We start from the raw sequence: 15,575 nt of genomic DNA, 5'->3' as shown, positions 1-15,575 counted from the left end.
ACAGTAAAGCCCAGCTTGGGTTTCAAATGCAATAAACGCTTCCCATGCTCGATGAAAATTGCTCATTTAGAGCCAGGAGCACTGCCTGACCATGCAGGGAGGATGGATAAGGGTTTGTCAGGCATCAGAAATGACTAGGACCACTTGCTATTAGGAAGGATGGGAACGAATGAGGTGAGGTGGCAGAGAAAAAAAAGAGGAGGAAAATGAGGTTTTGGGATTGAAATTTGACAGCTAGACTAAGAGGAATCAGAAAAAGCAGACTGTTGACATACCGGAAGATTTAGAAGTGGCAGAGTGATTGGGGGATTTACTAGAAGGCAGTCGGCTGAGATGAGATATGGCCAGAAACAACTGCCCCATGCCAGCAAACACAGTGGACTTGGGGTCACCAAGGGGAAGGGACCAACAGCTAGAGGGAGGGGACAAGTAGCTGGCAGGAAGCCCCCACTGAATTCAAGAAGTGAGCCTGTGAGGAGCCCACCAGGCACTAACAGCTTTCCAGTACTTAAAGGGGACTTATAAAAAAGATGGAGAGAGACTCTTCGCTCAACTGGATAATTAGACAAGGGAGAACTGTTTTAAACTAAAAGCTGGCAGATTTAGATTAGATATAAGGAGGAAATTATTCAGTCAGAGAGTGGTGAGGCCCTGGCACAGGCTGCCCAGAGGAGATGTGGGTGCCCCATCCCTGGGGGTGCTCAAGGCCAGGCTGGATGGGGCTTTGGGCAGCCTGGTCTAGCAGGAGGTGTCCCAGCCCATGGCAGGGGGGGTGGAACTGGGTGGGCTTTAAGGTCCCTTCCAACCCATTCTGTAATTATGTGAGCACGGCCCCATGAGGAGCCCGCTGGGGGCACGGGCACCAACGGGAAGCGGCTGGGGCTGGGGCAAGCTGGAGCGGGCACCGGCACCACCCACCGGCTGTGGTGCGCCCCGACCCGCCCGGGCTGAGGCCAGGCAGGGCGGAGGCGAGGAGCAGCGAAGGGAGGGAAGGGGAGGAGGAGGCGGAGGAAGAGGAGGAGCAGCCGGCGGCCAATGGGCGCCGCGGCGCCTGCGCAGCGCTGGCCCGGCGGAGCCGCGCGGGCCGTACGGAAAAGCGCCCGGGAGCCCTTGGGGGTAGTGGCGCCCCCAGGTACCGAGGGGCCCGGCCCGGCCTCGCCTCCTGCCCGACTGCTGCGGGCTCGCAGCCGTCGCGGCGCCCAGGGTCGGCCCGCAGGGGAGGCGGCGGGAGGGGAGCGGAGCTGTGAGCCGTGACCGCGAAGGGCCGTGTCTGCCTCCGTGTGCCGCGGTACGGTGCTTGCTGCTGGTGCCTGGAACGCAGCTTTGGAAGCGTATGGTAGCGGTGGGGCTGTTGTCTACGTGTCCCGTTGTCTACGTGTTTCTGCAGGAGTGGGAAGGGGGCAGAAAAATGGGACAGGACCTCAGCTGTTTTTTTTTTTGTTGTTGTTGTTTGTTTGTTTGTTTGTTTTTGTTTTGGTTTTGTTTTTTAAGCTTGAGCCCCTTTCTAGTCCAGCTTCTGCATTACCATCCTCTGGCCGCAAGTGTGAGTTCGCCTATGCGAGAGCGGTACAAAACCTGCCAACTATGCGATTAAAGACTTAAGCTATTTTAAAAACCATTAACTTAGACTTAATAATCTTAGTTATGTTGCCTTCTTATCATTGTAGAACTTAGTGCTACCTCTTGCCAAGCTCTACTCTTCCAGTGTCTTGCGTAAACCCGTTCACTGGTGTTGAGGGTGCAGTGTACTTCTTTTGGATGTGATCTTCCTCTTTGTTTTTGCTTCTGTGTCCCTCAGTCAGACTTCTGGGAGGTCAGAATTTCTGTAGAAACTTTTGGTGTTGGCTATGTAAAATTCAGTCATTTTCTAAGCCTTTTAACTTCAGCATTTCGAGGTTCAGTAATTATTGTGTGGTGTATATTTATTGCTTCTCAGAAGGAACTCGAACTGCAACACTGCCTTAAAGACACGGACAACTGGGAGCCTGTAACGCATGATGTGTCTTCTTGATACAGTTACTTTGGCCACAGAACAAAGGGTTGCTAAAGTGTTGCAAAGTGTTGCATGTCCATTCTCTTTTCCTTGTACTTTGTCCCTGCCACTTCCTCTAGCCTACTGCTAGTCTGACCTCATCATAACTAGTCAATATATAGAGCTGAGCCAGAAGAAAATGAATTATCTTTTTTTTTTTTTTTAGGTTTAGCTTTTCGATGATGTATCTTCCTGAACAGGTTAGGATGGGGTAGATGAAGCTGCACAAACCAGAATTACATGGCAGGGCATGGAAAGATGACTTCCTTTTGTGGTGGCATCTTAGTTTGATGTGGTTAAGCTGATATTGTCCTCGCTTGAGCTGAAGGATTATGGAGGGCTGTAAAAATGAGAAGTTTATTATAAAAAATACTGTTGTTGTTGCATTTTAATTAATTAATATTATCTGTTTGTTTTCTGGAAGAGATGGAAACAATGGACGATGATGACTTTATGGCTTCCTTCACGCCCCCGCTTCTCACTGAAAGCTTGGAGATGGCAATGGAGGTGGAGAATGAGAACTCAAAGCCTTCTTGTTTTTCCTGTGCTTTAGACAACCAAAGTGGGGGAAGAATCTTCTCTGCAGAATCTTACTTAGCAAGTGGGTCTCTTAAGAGGTATGTTGGTTTGTTGTTTTTTTTTGAGTTACAGCATACTAAAAGTTATATTTATTTCCACTGTTGTTTGGTACCTCTGAAATGCTGAGAGGGTTTCCAAATGAGTTTATTCTTCAGTTTATATTATTAGCTTCGAGGTATACCAAAGCACGGTGGGCAATTTTTTTGATACTCTGCTTTGAGTTCATTGTCCAGTTCCAAGTTTTGTGAGCTTATTTTAAGATATTGTTACAGACTTGATAGAGCTTTTGTGGACAAACACTTCAAAATTGGCTTTGGCAAAAGTATCCAAGAACCTTTAAATTTCTGTGGAGGCTGCAGCACTGCTTTTTCCAGTTGTATGCTCTTCTGGATACTGTCCCTTTCTCTGTTATCCATGTAATAGAAACAAACTGCTTTGTCCAGCTTTCTGAGGCTTCTGGGAGTACACTTCAGAGCTTTAATACCATCTTTTTCAAAGCTTTAGCTCTGCATGCATTCTGGATTTAAGGTTCAGAAGTCGTGTGTAACAAGTAAGTATTTTCTGTGAAGTTGTAAAATTTTGCTTTAGTTAATGCTTTCTTTCTGTCTGTGATCCAGCTTAGCTGTCTGTGTAATTTGCTGATCCTGCAGGGGTTGTCTTGTTTTTCTAGGAAAAAAGCACAATTTTTCTTTCCCAATTCCATCATGCTGTTGAACCTACTTACTGTGGCTTTCTCCTGCCAAGTGTTATGTTTTGTGTTGTTATTTTTGTTTTACTTCCACAGGCTTTTCTGTAAAGCCTTCAAAGGGGTTTAAAACCCTGCCTCCCCCAATCCCTTCCTTATTTATCATATCTTTATTGGATCAGAGCACTTTCATTCACATTAATGTCAAGTACAGGAGTGAGAGAGTCTGTTTTTGTGGATGTATCAGCAGTGGATTCCACATTGACAAAGAATGCATTCCATGACAGAAACAATTTCATATGAAAACTTGCTGAGGGACTTCTGTGTAAACAGGTTTACCAAGTTACTACCATCATGATAATTCTGTTGTGTCCTTTATTCACCTTATCTAATTGGTTTGTAAACTCCTGGAAAAGCCTGCATGTGAGGGACTCCTCTGTCTTCATTACCTAGAACAGGAGTAACTGGATTTAATTGCTAAAGGCTTCAAAACCCAGCAATGTTTAGGCAGTTACCAAGTGAGCTACAGATGTTGTGGGAGACTGAGCTGATTATTCAGCAGATGCTTTTTTTTGCCTTTGATTGAGGACTGAATTGGTAATAGTACATAGTTCAAGGAGAATATGAATTTAGTGTATAATATAATAAAAACCAAGTGCTTGCCCACAACATTTTCTTTGGTTGTAAAATAGACGTTTCTTGCACCTTAATGAATTCAGCTGAAGTATTTTATGAAAGTCAGTGGGAAAATTCTGAAATAGTTCTTGAAATCTTTGTCTTTATTATATGCCTTGCTGTGATTTTTTTTAAATCTTTTTTATTGCATTAGGGAAATACTTTTCTTAACATACCAATTTTGTAAATATATAAAATACTTCAGGTAAAACTTGTTTTTACACTTTATACAGATGCCTGACTTTCTTCAGTTTGAATAAAATAGTAGCTCTGATTTTTTTTTTTTTTTTTGTATTTTTTTACTTAAGCCAGAGCAAAGGGCAGCCATGGCCTAGTGTTAGGTTAATGAAGTTGCATTCTGTGACCCTTATCAATTCAGATACCTAAAAGTGTGCTTTCTTGGTATGCTTTTATCAGTGTATTTTATATAAAAATTATTAAAATGACATACCGTAAACTAGTAAATATATGTTCTATAGTTGTTTATTAGGCCTATAGTATACACTAACAAATTCCAAGCATAAACTCTCAGACTGTTACCTAATGTAGTGGCCTCTTCTGTTATGGCCGGTCTGTACGTTATGCCTCAGATGGGCCCCTCTGTAAGGTAGTATCTTGTTGATTTTTCCTTCATTTCTAAAATTTACTGTGCCCTGTGACTAGACCATATTTTTATGCTGTTGAAGCTAAAGCTTGTCATACTTTATATGCTATGTTGCTTTACAAAAAAGGCGTAACAGCCTCTCTTCTGAGAGCACTCTACACCTTCCTATGCATTGCTGGTACATTTATAAAATATCAGTAATATACAAGCTAGCAGTAGATATTCTGTTATTTCAGTTTATTACTAAGGAAAGTTGGATCTGTTTTACAGGGTTTTGCTGAGACTAGATCCTGCTCCAAATGACTACGAAGAAGATGTAGTGGACATGTTTGGTTTTCAGTGGGTTACTGAAATGGCACTAATTGAATCCTGTGGATTTCTCTTTGGATTACTCAGGTATGATGATATAAGTGTATTTAGTGATTAATCCTCTTTGTAATTATACCAGTTTACTTTAAGGATGGAACAAACTTCAAGTTTTTGAAAGTAAAATCCTAATAGACTGTGGGCCATGCAATGTGTGTACAAAGATTTTAATATCTATGTAACTCTACCATAAGTAATGAATAAGACACAAGTGGAATTAAGGGAAGAAGTAGATCTTGCATCAGAAATCTTGCGTCGCATTTGTAATACTATGTAACTTAATAAGTTTCTAGGCAGTGTGGAGCAAATCTTAGCCATCGCCAGTTAAAACTGATAAATACAGTTACTACAATTGTGTTGTGATCAATTCAGAAGGCTCTAGCTTCAGCAGTATTTGAATAAATTGTGTTAACCTTTCCATGAATAAGATTCTGCTACACATCTAATCAAAATTGTCTTTTGAAGATCTTAAGACTTCTTGTGCAAAAGGAAGAGTGGAGGTTACAAATTAAGTATTTTAAATGCTTGATGCAGCACTTTCTTCAGTTGTTTGGATTAGGATAGCTTCAGCAATCTCTTCAGATACAGTTACTCAGTGTGATTAATTCAATACAGATGTTTAATCTGGTCAATGCAAATACACAGATCACCGATAATCTTCTTTGCTACTGATAATCCTCAGAATGTACAGCACGCAGAGTGGATGGAAGAGGAGCTCTTGTATGATTGTACAAATATGTGATATATTCTACCATTGCAGTAGGTTCTTCCATCCTTTTAGAGCATGACCAAGAGTGTGATGTGAAACATTATTAGCAGGATCTGGCTATTGAAACATGAAGGCATAGATGATAGGTGTATTAAAAGCAGTATTATTTAACTCTACTAATTTGACACAAGGTTTTACTTCACTGTGGTTTAAAAAAAAAAAAAAAAAGATAACCAAGCAAATAGAATAACTTGGTTGAAAGAAACGCTGTATCCCTTTTAGCATCCAATTTGATCCGTTAATTTTGCAAATTTGCAAAGATCTTCTATCTTTCAGTTCACTTGTCCAGTCATAAAATGGAATGCTTTCATTTGTAGACCAGTTGACAACTGAAGGCAGGAAAGTTCCTTTTCCAGAGTGGAAATCATATGTGAAAAGTACAAGTTATACTGATTCTTGAGAACAAGGTAGCTGGGAACAGTTCAACTTATCAAGTACAGATAATATCTATGTTCAAATCCATGCTAATGGCAACTCAGTAATTTTTTTTGTGTCTACAATATTGAAGATTATTTAACATTTTAATAAATATGTAATACAGCACACCTAAAATTAAAAACAATAATTGCATAGTAAAAAGAATTTTTACCTGTATTTTTTTTGTGACTGAGGATGTGAATCAAAGTAAGAGCTATTTAACTGTTTGTGTGTATTGTAAGACAATGTATCTTTGATTACTAAACAGAAGTACCAGTTTAGCTGCAAATATTTATCTGCAAATCAAATGATTTAATGAGTAACAACTAATGAGCATCAGTCTTCGAGGTACAAATGCAAAATGAAATTAAAATGGCTTATTAAACTGATGACATCTTTGTTATGCTTGTCATGCCCCATTTGTGAGTTTACTTTACGAGCAGACTGTATTGCATCTTCTGTCAATTTAGTGGAGAGCCTTTTTTCATGCATCTCCTTTCTATCTGTTTTTTAACCTTTGGCCACCACAGCCCTCTTAAAGTCTTCTATTTTTAGTCTTCTTTGCTTTCTATGTTGTTGAAATAACTGAAAAATTCATGCAGAAATTGAGCTTTGAGTACTTCCAGCCATTTGTGTGTATTTTTGTTTTTCCAATCTTAGGTAGCTGACATGGTTTTATACAAGCAAGGAAGAGCTAAGGGAGGTAACTTTAATATGTGGTAGCCCTTTAATATGCAGGTTGGAACCTAATTCTTTGGATGCTTGTGAGTTCTTTATAGTTTCCAAAGTGTTTTTTATTTTTCCTAAGAACATTTGGTCTGCGTTGAATCCAAGTATCCTGCTTTTGAATCTTTCAGTAGTTGCTGCTTTGACACTTAAGGACACTATAATACTTCGACACTATAATAGGGCAGAGAGCTCCTTCCCCATTTTCTTTCAGTATGTTTTATGCAGTTGTGCTTTTCATGTATTCAGTTTATTACCATGTTGTCTCTCTGGAGACTATGCTTGAAGACCACTTGAAAATAACAGTTGCTGCAGAATATGGACGAGTACTTACCGATGTTACTGCTTTTCTTTATTTTTCATTTCCAGTGGCAGTTAGCAGCCTTAAAAAATCTCTTCCTCCTCCACCTCCTGCCCCAAAACTGAATTGAGTTTTAACTTTTTTAGAGACACTTCTTTTACTCTGTTATAATTGTTGCCTTTAACCCTTTGTGCTCAAATTAAGCAGCAGACTGCTCTGTGGAGGAAGAAAGAAAAACTGCTGGCAGAATTTCCTAGTGCTCATTCAGAGATGAACTTAGTGTATGCTGTGAGGGCTAACTTCCAGGTTTATTTTGTGATGAAATATGAAGTTATTACATCTATGAAAAGATCACTTACAATGAATGGCTTTTGGGTTTGTTTGTGTTTGTTTTTCCCTGCTATTTACCTAATTTTATATTTGTTGTTACTCTGTTTCATGTCTCAAAACCAAGAATAAACTCTATTATCATTCCTACATATGTAGATGTGTTTGTAGTCTTCCGCTATACTATCTCCCAGGTTATGTTTGTATGAGCTTTTTTCAGAAATACAAAGTAAAGAATAATCCTTACCTCTCTCTTTTATGCTTAAAACTTTACTAAAATGCATGTAAATAACTTCTACCTATAACAAATACTGTAAACCTTTGTATCCTTTTAATTAGGCAGCAAATATACAGACTGGAAAACCTAGTAGAAATGAATTCATCTGACTTTGGTAAGTTGAACACATTTAATTTGATGCTGGAGTAGATATCTGACTACCTTTTCATTATAGAACTATTACCGCATTTATGTTTCAGCTCTTGATTGAGGGCTCATAGAGGGGGTGTCACAGAACAATATATAGTCAGCATAAATTGCACTAAGTGTATAAGTGTAGGCAACCAGGTGATATAAGGTGTTGTGAACATAGATACCCAACGTGCCAAAGCAGAAATGTAGCAAGTCAGTTTGGAAATAGATCTGCTTGTGTAGGTAGATGCACAGGGCAATCCTGACCTCACTCACCTTAGTGGGGAATTTTGTATTTATTTGACTTGAGCGAAGATGTTACCCCTGAGTTACAATTTAGTAAAACTACTAACTTGTTTAATTAAAAATGGAAACTTGGATCAAAAACACACATAACTATTTTAGTTATAAAGGCAGTGGGCTGGGATTTTTTCAGTTTTATTTTGATTTACATTTCAAGATAAAAGTTAGTTATGTTTGCATAGTTTAACTTTATTTACAAACTTCTTTTGTAAATAAAGAAGTGTCAGCAGGATCGATTAAATGGGATCCCTGCAAAACACTTTGAATTAAATACTAGGGCGTGAGGAGTGTTACGTTTCTGAAGGACTATTGCAGCCTTGGGCATATTGTAACTTTGAAGGCTGAATTACTTAGCAAGTTGAGAATTTCAGTAATTACTCAGAAATGCACAATTTGTAGTATCTTAGCACAGATAGACTGTTAGTGTTCTAAGAGTACAAGTAAATATTTTAACACAACATTTTTTGGCTTGACATTGTTGTGCTGTGCCGTTTTAATAATTGGAATGAATTCATTATTCATTATATTCAAATAAACAGGTGAAATAAAATATTTGTGGTACTGTTAAAGTGTTTTCTAAAAGTATGGGAATACGGACACTGTTCTGTATCCGGTTCTATAATAGATCAATAATACTCAAATGTGATCTAACTACTTAGCAAAAGTTTGGATTCAGTGCCCCGCTGATGCTATTACTCTTTTTTTTTTTTCCCTGCTAGATCATGTTTGACCTTATTTTTTTTTTCCCCCAAAAAAACTGTTACATTAACTTTACCTGAATTTTTTTAACTTTATTGAAATACAAAAAAATAAATATTTTAAAATATGCTTCTATGTTCCTAATAATGTAATAAAGGGAATGCAGTGATTTTCTGGTGAATCACTGCTTTAACTCTTTCAATAGCTTCAAGCAGGGATTAATTCTTGAAGAAGGCATGTAAAACAGGCATGGAGCTGATATAAATGCTTGGTTGGCTCTGAGATAATCCAAGGGAAATGTGTAAGCGCTATGTGTTTGTATTCCTGGACTAAATCTTAGGAAGTTAAGACTGAATAAAAACAAAAGTATCCTGTTGAAGCAGGTCTGTGGACCTGATCAGAGAACTCTTTTTTTGGAAATGCTTTGATGTTCTGAGGCCACATGATGTAGAATTTGCAAGACATGGTCTGAATTTTACTCTTTGCACCAAGATTTATTTGTGACTTAGATTAAGTCACTGATGCATCTATGATCCCCCTTTGTACAAGCAGGTTAATAATAGAGAAGTGTTGTGAGGATAAAATATATTTAAAATGATCAGACTGTGGTGATAGGGTATTGTCTTAGTTTAAAACCAAATTTAATTTTAGCTCAGTAAAACTGTGCATATGTATTTACAAAAATACCAATATCATGCATTTCAGTGAGTGCACACCAAGTGCTAGTGTGGCCATCACTAAATTTAAAGAAACTATTGATTCCCTTGAAGGCAGAGAGGCCTTCAAGAGAGACATTGATAGACTACAGAATTGTACAACCATAACAACCATATAAAATTTAACAAGTGTAAATGCCAGATTCTGCACGTGAGATGGTGCAAACCTGGCTTCATACATAGAATGGGGAGCAAGTGGCTGGAGTGCAGCCCTGGGGGTTTTGGGTTAATGGAAGGCTCAATAAAAGTCAACAATGTGACAATACCAAAGACAGCAATATATTGTGGGGTGTGTTAAACACAGTGTAGTTAACTGATCAAAAGAAGTGATTACCTCGCTATACTTGCTGTGGCTTTGGTTCAAGTACTGTGTGTGGTTTAGGGCTCCACAAAATAAGATTTACACAAAAATTTGAGAATGTGTTCAAAGGAAGACAGCAAAAATGATGAAAGGACAGGTCCTATAGGACATGATTTGTGGCAGCAGCTGAGGATACTTGGCTTCTTCAACTTAGAAAATAGGAAACTGAGGGGGTAACCTAATAGCTTCCTCTAAAGAAAAAGGTGGACAGCAAAGAGCGAAGAGCTGATCTCTTTTCTCTGGTGACTGGATGTGAGGGAAAGGCTTAGAATTGCACCAGTGGATGTTCTGATGGGCATAAGGAAAAAATCTTCACTGAGAAAGTGGTCAGGTACTGGCACAGGCTCTACCTGGAAGTGGTCACGACCTTGTGTTCAAGGAGCATTTGTACAGTGTTCTGAGATGGTTTAACTTTTGGGTTGTCCTACCTCAGGAGTTGGTCTGTGATCCTTGTGTGTCCCTTCCAATTCAGAATATTCGAATCATAGAATCATTAAGGTTGGAAAAGACTTTCAAAATCATCTGGTCCAACCATCCCCATACCACCAATATCACCCACTAAACCATGTTTCTAAGCATCACATCCAACTTTTCTTTAAACACACCTAGGGATGGTGGCTCCATCCTCTCTCTGGACAACCTGTTCCAATGCCTGACAACTCATTCTGAGAAGAAATGTCTCCTAATTTCCAACCCAAACCTCCCCTGGTGCACAGTGAGGCCATTTCCTCTAGCTGGTTACCTGTGAGAAGAGGCCAACTACCAGCTCTCCACACCTTCTTTTCAGGTAGCTGTAGAGAGCAATAAGGTCTCCCCTGAGCCACCTCTTCTCCAGACTAAACAACCCCAGTTCCCTCAGCTGCTCTTCATAGGACTTGTGCTCCAGGCCCTTCACCAGCTTCGTAGCCCTTCTCTGGACTTGCTCCAGGGCCTCGATGTCCTCCTTGTAGTGAGGGGCCCAAAACTGAACACAGTGCTTGAGGTGCAACCTCCCCAGAGCTGAGTACAGGGGGATGATCACCTCCCCGGTCCTGCTGGCTACACTATTCCTGATACAAGCCAGGATGCTGTTGGCCTTCTTGGCCACCTGAGCACTCTGCTGGCTCATGTTCAAGAGAGCATTGACCAACACCCTCAGATCCTTTTTCTCTGCACAGCCCCAAGCCTGTAGCGCTGCATGGGGTTGTTGTGGCCAAAGTGCAGGACCCAGCACTTAGCCATGTTGTACCTCATCCCATTGGCCTCTGCCTATCAACCCATCCTGTCCAGGTCCCCATGCAGGGCCTTCCTACCCTCCTACACTCCCCCCCAACTTGGTGTCTGCATACTTGCTGTGGGTGCACTCAATTCCCTCATCCATCAATAAATCATCAATAAAGATACTAAAGAGGATGGGCCTCAACACCAGCTTCTGGGGAACACTACTGGTGACAGGTTGCCAGCTGGATTTCACTCCATTCACCACTACTCTCTGGGCCCAGCCATCCAGCCAGTTTTTAACCCAGCAAAGAATGTACCTGTCCAAACCATGGGCTACCAGCTCCTGAAGGAGAATATTGTGGGAGACTGTGTCAAAGGCCTTGCTGAAGTCTAGGTAGATTATGTCAACGGCCTTTCCCTTATCTACCACGTCAGTCACCTCATCATAGAAGGAATTGAGGTTGGTCAGGCAGGACTTGCCTTTCATGAGCCCATGCTGACTGGGCCTGATCCCCTGATTGTCTTGCATATGTTGTGTGATTGCCTTCAAGTTGACCTGTTCTATTACCTTACCTGGCACTGAGGTCAGGCTGACAGGTCTGTAGGTCCCTAGGTCTTCCTTATGACCCTTCTTATAGATCGGTGTCACATTAGCGAGTCTCCAGTCATCCGGGACCTCTCTGGATGACCAAGACCACCAATGGATGATGGAAAGAGGCCCAGCAATCAAATCCACCAACTCCATCCACCCTTAGGTGCATCCCATTGGGACCCATAGATTTGTGGGTGTCTAGCTTGCCTAAATAACCTCTTACCCAATCCTCTTAACCAGTGGAAAGTCATCTTCTCTCCAGGTTTTCTCTTGTTTCCAGGCTCAATAGTGCATGGGGGCTAGCCTTAGCAGTGAAGACTGAAGCAAAGAAGACGTTCAGTAACTGCCTTCTGTATATCTGCCATCACAAAGGCACACACCTCATTTAGCAGCGCACCCACATGTTCCTTAGTCTTCCTTTTGCTGCTGATGTATTTGAAGAAGCCTTCATTATCCTTGATGTCTCTTGCTAAATTTAATTCTAACCAGGCCTTGGCCTTCCTCATTGCATCCCTGCATTCTCTGACAACGTTCCTATATTCCACCCAAGTGGTCTGTCCCTTCTTCCACATCACGTATGCTTTCTTCTGTTTAAGCTTTCACAAGAGCTCCTTGCCCATCCATGCAGGTCTCCTGCCACCCTTGCTCAACTTCTTTCTTGCAGGAATGCATTGTTCATGAGCTTGGAGGAAGTGATACTTGAATATTAGCCAACTCTCCTGGACCCCTTTTCCCTCTTGGGCCCTGGCCCAGGGGATTCCTCCAATTAGATCACTGAAGAGGTCAAAGTTATCTCTCTTGAAATTCAGGGTCGCAGTCCCACTTTTTGCCCTGCTTCCTCCTCATAGGATCTTGAACTCCAACATCTCATGATGACTGCAGGTGAGACTGCCCTCAACCTTCACGTTTCCAACCAGACCATCTCTGTTTGTTAGTACCAGGTCCAGCAGCGCCCATCTCTTTGCTGGCTCATCTACGACCTGCATCAAGAAGTTATTTGCAATGCTCTGCAGTAGCTTCCTGGACATTTACTTTGTTGTCTTCCCAGCAAATATTGGGATGGTTGAAGTCCCTCATAAGAACTAGGGCCTGGGAATGTGAGGCAACTTGCAGCTGCCTGTGGAAGGCCTCATCTGCTTTTTCTTCCCGAGTCAGTGGCCTCCTATGCTTCTATCTTGCATTTAATTTCCTATCTACCTGAGTGGGCTTTGGAGACTTGTTTTGGACAACTGTGTAATATGGAGACGATATGAAATCTTTTCTAATGCTCTGTTTTTTTTTTTGCCTTTCTTTGAAAATGCTTGATCTGTGCTGAACACTGTACTGTTCCTTTTCTGTTCCACTTGTTTCACTGATAATGTATACAAAACATTTTGCAGTGAATTAATGTAATATAAAATTTTGCTTAAACAGAACTTCAAAGATAAAATAATTGTAATTGCTATATAGTGGCAGTAATATCTATAAATATTTCCATTTGAAGAGAGTGATTTGGTGCACTAAAATTGTGGTTTGTTACCACAGTAGATGATTCTGTCAGGTAGTGGTGAGCTCTACACTGGAATATTATGGTCCTTGTGCCAGTTAATTTGCTGTACTTTCTCAATGAGTGCTGATGCACAAAAGATGCTGAGATGGACATATATGCAGAAAGCCTTGTTTGTGGGGACCATAGCAAGTGGCATATCTAAATTTCAAAGTTACCTTGTGGCAGATGGGAAGAAACAAGGGAGAGAACAAGCAAGAAAAGCGAAGGGAAAACTCCCCAGTGGTCATCTGGCTAGAGGAGCAAATTGGGTTGCCTTCCCCTGGATATGCAATTGAGTGAAGAAGGCAGCAAAGAGGTTTTGCCCTGCTTCTTCTCTAGTGCTATACAGTTTTCACTAGGGTCTTCTCAAAATACTTGTTTGCTGTTCCCATTCATGGGGCTCTTAACAATGATTGCGTTGTGCTTAATCAGGTACAAGTGTTGCAGGCTGACTGGTTACTAGGCATTTATGTATATACATTATCGGGCAGTTGTTATTGGGTATTTAAAAGACTATATTTACCTTGTTATGCATCAGTTTTATTTTTCTGTAATAAATGCTGAAAGCTAGAAAACAAGGTGTGGGGAAAGAGGCGGAGAAGCAAGTGGAATTGCAAGGCAGCCACAATAACTAAACAATGGTGTACAGAGCTACAAATGAAAGGCAGGATACAGGATTGTGAATGAGAGAATCTTAGCTTCACACATCTTAAGGCACTGTGCAACTCTTCTTAGGAAGAGAAGTTACAAAGCATGTTTCCAAATAATGTTATGCTTATGAGTTTCCCTAGGAGAAAAGGATTTTGAGAAATCGCTTCATACTTAAATTTTTTAAAGGTCTCTTGGAAGCAGACATGGAGCTGGGCAGTAGGGCTGAATGGTTTGTTCTAGCACTGATTCCTTGTCCCTGCTTGTCCTTGGTTTGGATGTTTTCTTTTGCCTTAGTATGGGCATATGTGTCCGAGATAGTAAGATAAGGGATGGCTCACTCTGGCAAGATGGCATTTGGAATTGGGTGTTTGCCACCAGGCACCTCCCAGGTTGGTTTCAGAAAAGTGTGTTTTTTTACTGGTCTGTTTTAATTCCTGCGGGGAATGCACGATACATGGGTCAAAGTGTGGCCACATCTGATCTAAGCTATTGATCTCTTTTACTTCAGGTCAAGCTGCAAACTTGCACTCTGAAGCAGAGGGCATCAGGCGTCAGTGTATTGAGTTTTTGCATTATGTGAAAGTTTTCATCTTCAGGTGAGACGTGCACAATTTACTAATTTATTTTCTAAGCTTTTTATAGCTGCATCTTACCCATTTTCTGATTATGTGTGTGTGTGTGTTCAGGTATCTGGAACCCCCTAAAGTGGATAGTGATGGAGTACTCCACCCATATGAAGAACTAGAAGCCCAGTTACCATCACTGTTGGTGGAAGAGCTTCATACTTTGACCCTGCACATTGGGCACCTTTGTGAACTCCCTAGTAATGTCCTGGCAGCATTCACTATTCAACACCAGGCAAAGGTTGATAGCTTTTATAATTTTTAATTTTGTTTTGTGAGAGTACGTATTCAGTTTGATTAATTTTGTCTGAATAGAAATTAGTCTTTTTTCAAATTAGAATTATGATTTATGTTTTCTTTCTTTGTCACTTTATAAACTAAATGTCATCCCATACTTGGCTAGCACACCTAATGAGCTCTGGATTTTATGTTGCTTTGTAAAAATTATTTTTATATTTGAATAGCTTTTGTAGTTATTCCTGCCTTATAGAAACGATAATACAGGCAAATATGTAGGCTTGAGTTAGCGTAGCATGTTTAAAAAATTCCTCACTATATGTCCTTGATAATGGCTAGAATTTCTGAACTTCCTGGTAGGAGGCGTATTTCTTAAGAATACATTCTGAAATGTGATTCAAAGTAGGGAAAGAGTGTGCATATAAAGAAGAAAAGTGCAGAAATGGAAGTTAAGCAACTGCAGTATTGAATGCAAGTAAAGTATTACCCCACTAAGATTTGTGCATATATATAATTAATTAATGTTTTCAAAAAAGAAAAAGGGAATTTCAATCTTAGATTTCATAAGCTTATATCTAGAGAGGAACAATCCACTGACCAGGAGCATTGTAAATCTTTCTGTTCATTTAGTTTGTCAATAGGTCCACTGTTGAGCTAACGAAAGAAACGGTAATTTCAATCAATCTTTAAGGAAGAGAGTAGTGAAATTTTGAAATTACTTTAAGAGCATACTTTACTTTAACAGTGTGTGTGCTACCTGATAGCACACACACTG

At 40.4% G+C, this 15,575-nt stretch overlaps 1 protein-coding gene across 2 annotated transcripts in view; it reads left to right on the top strand.

The window, feature by feature from the left end:
• Positions 1–1,108: 1,108 nt before the first annotated feature.
• Positions 1,109–15,575, top strand: part of MMS22L (MMS22 like, DNA repair protein) — a 95,588-nt gene continuing 81,121 nt past the window's right edge. The window contains exons 1-6 of one of the 2 annotated variants that reach the window (XM_082758347.1): positions 1,109–1,288; positions 2,457–2,649; positions 4,846–4,971; positions 7,821–7,873; positions 14,449–14,536; positions 14,627–14,804. In XM_082758347.1, coding sequence (XP_082614473.1) covers positions 2,459–2,649; positions 4,846–4,971; positions 7,821–7,873; positions 14,449–14,536; positions 14,627–14,804 — 636 coding nt within the window. In that variant the 5' untranslated portion in view covers positions 1,109–1,288; positions 2,457–2,458. The remainder of the gene's footprint in view (positions 1,289–2,456; positions 2,650–4,845; positions 4,972–7,820; positions 7,874–14,448; positions 14,537–14,626; positions 14,805–15,575) is intronic. The other variant, XM_082758348.1, reaches the window with a different exon arrangement.

The sequence above is a fragment of the Aythya marila genome (assembly GCF_965140915.1).
Source record: "Aythya marila genome assembly, chromosome: 3".
Lineage (NCBI taxonomy): Eukaryota > Metazoa > Chordata > Aves > Anseriformes > Anatidae > Aythya > Aythya marila.
Note: the sequence above shows the minus strand (reverse complement) of the source record. Positions and strands in the feature narration are given on the sequence as shown.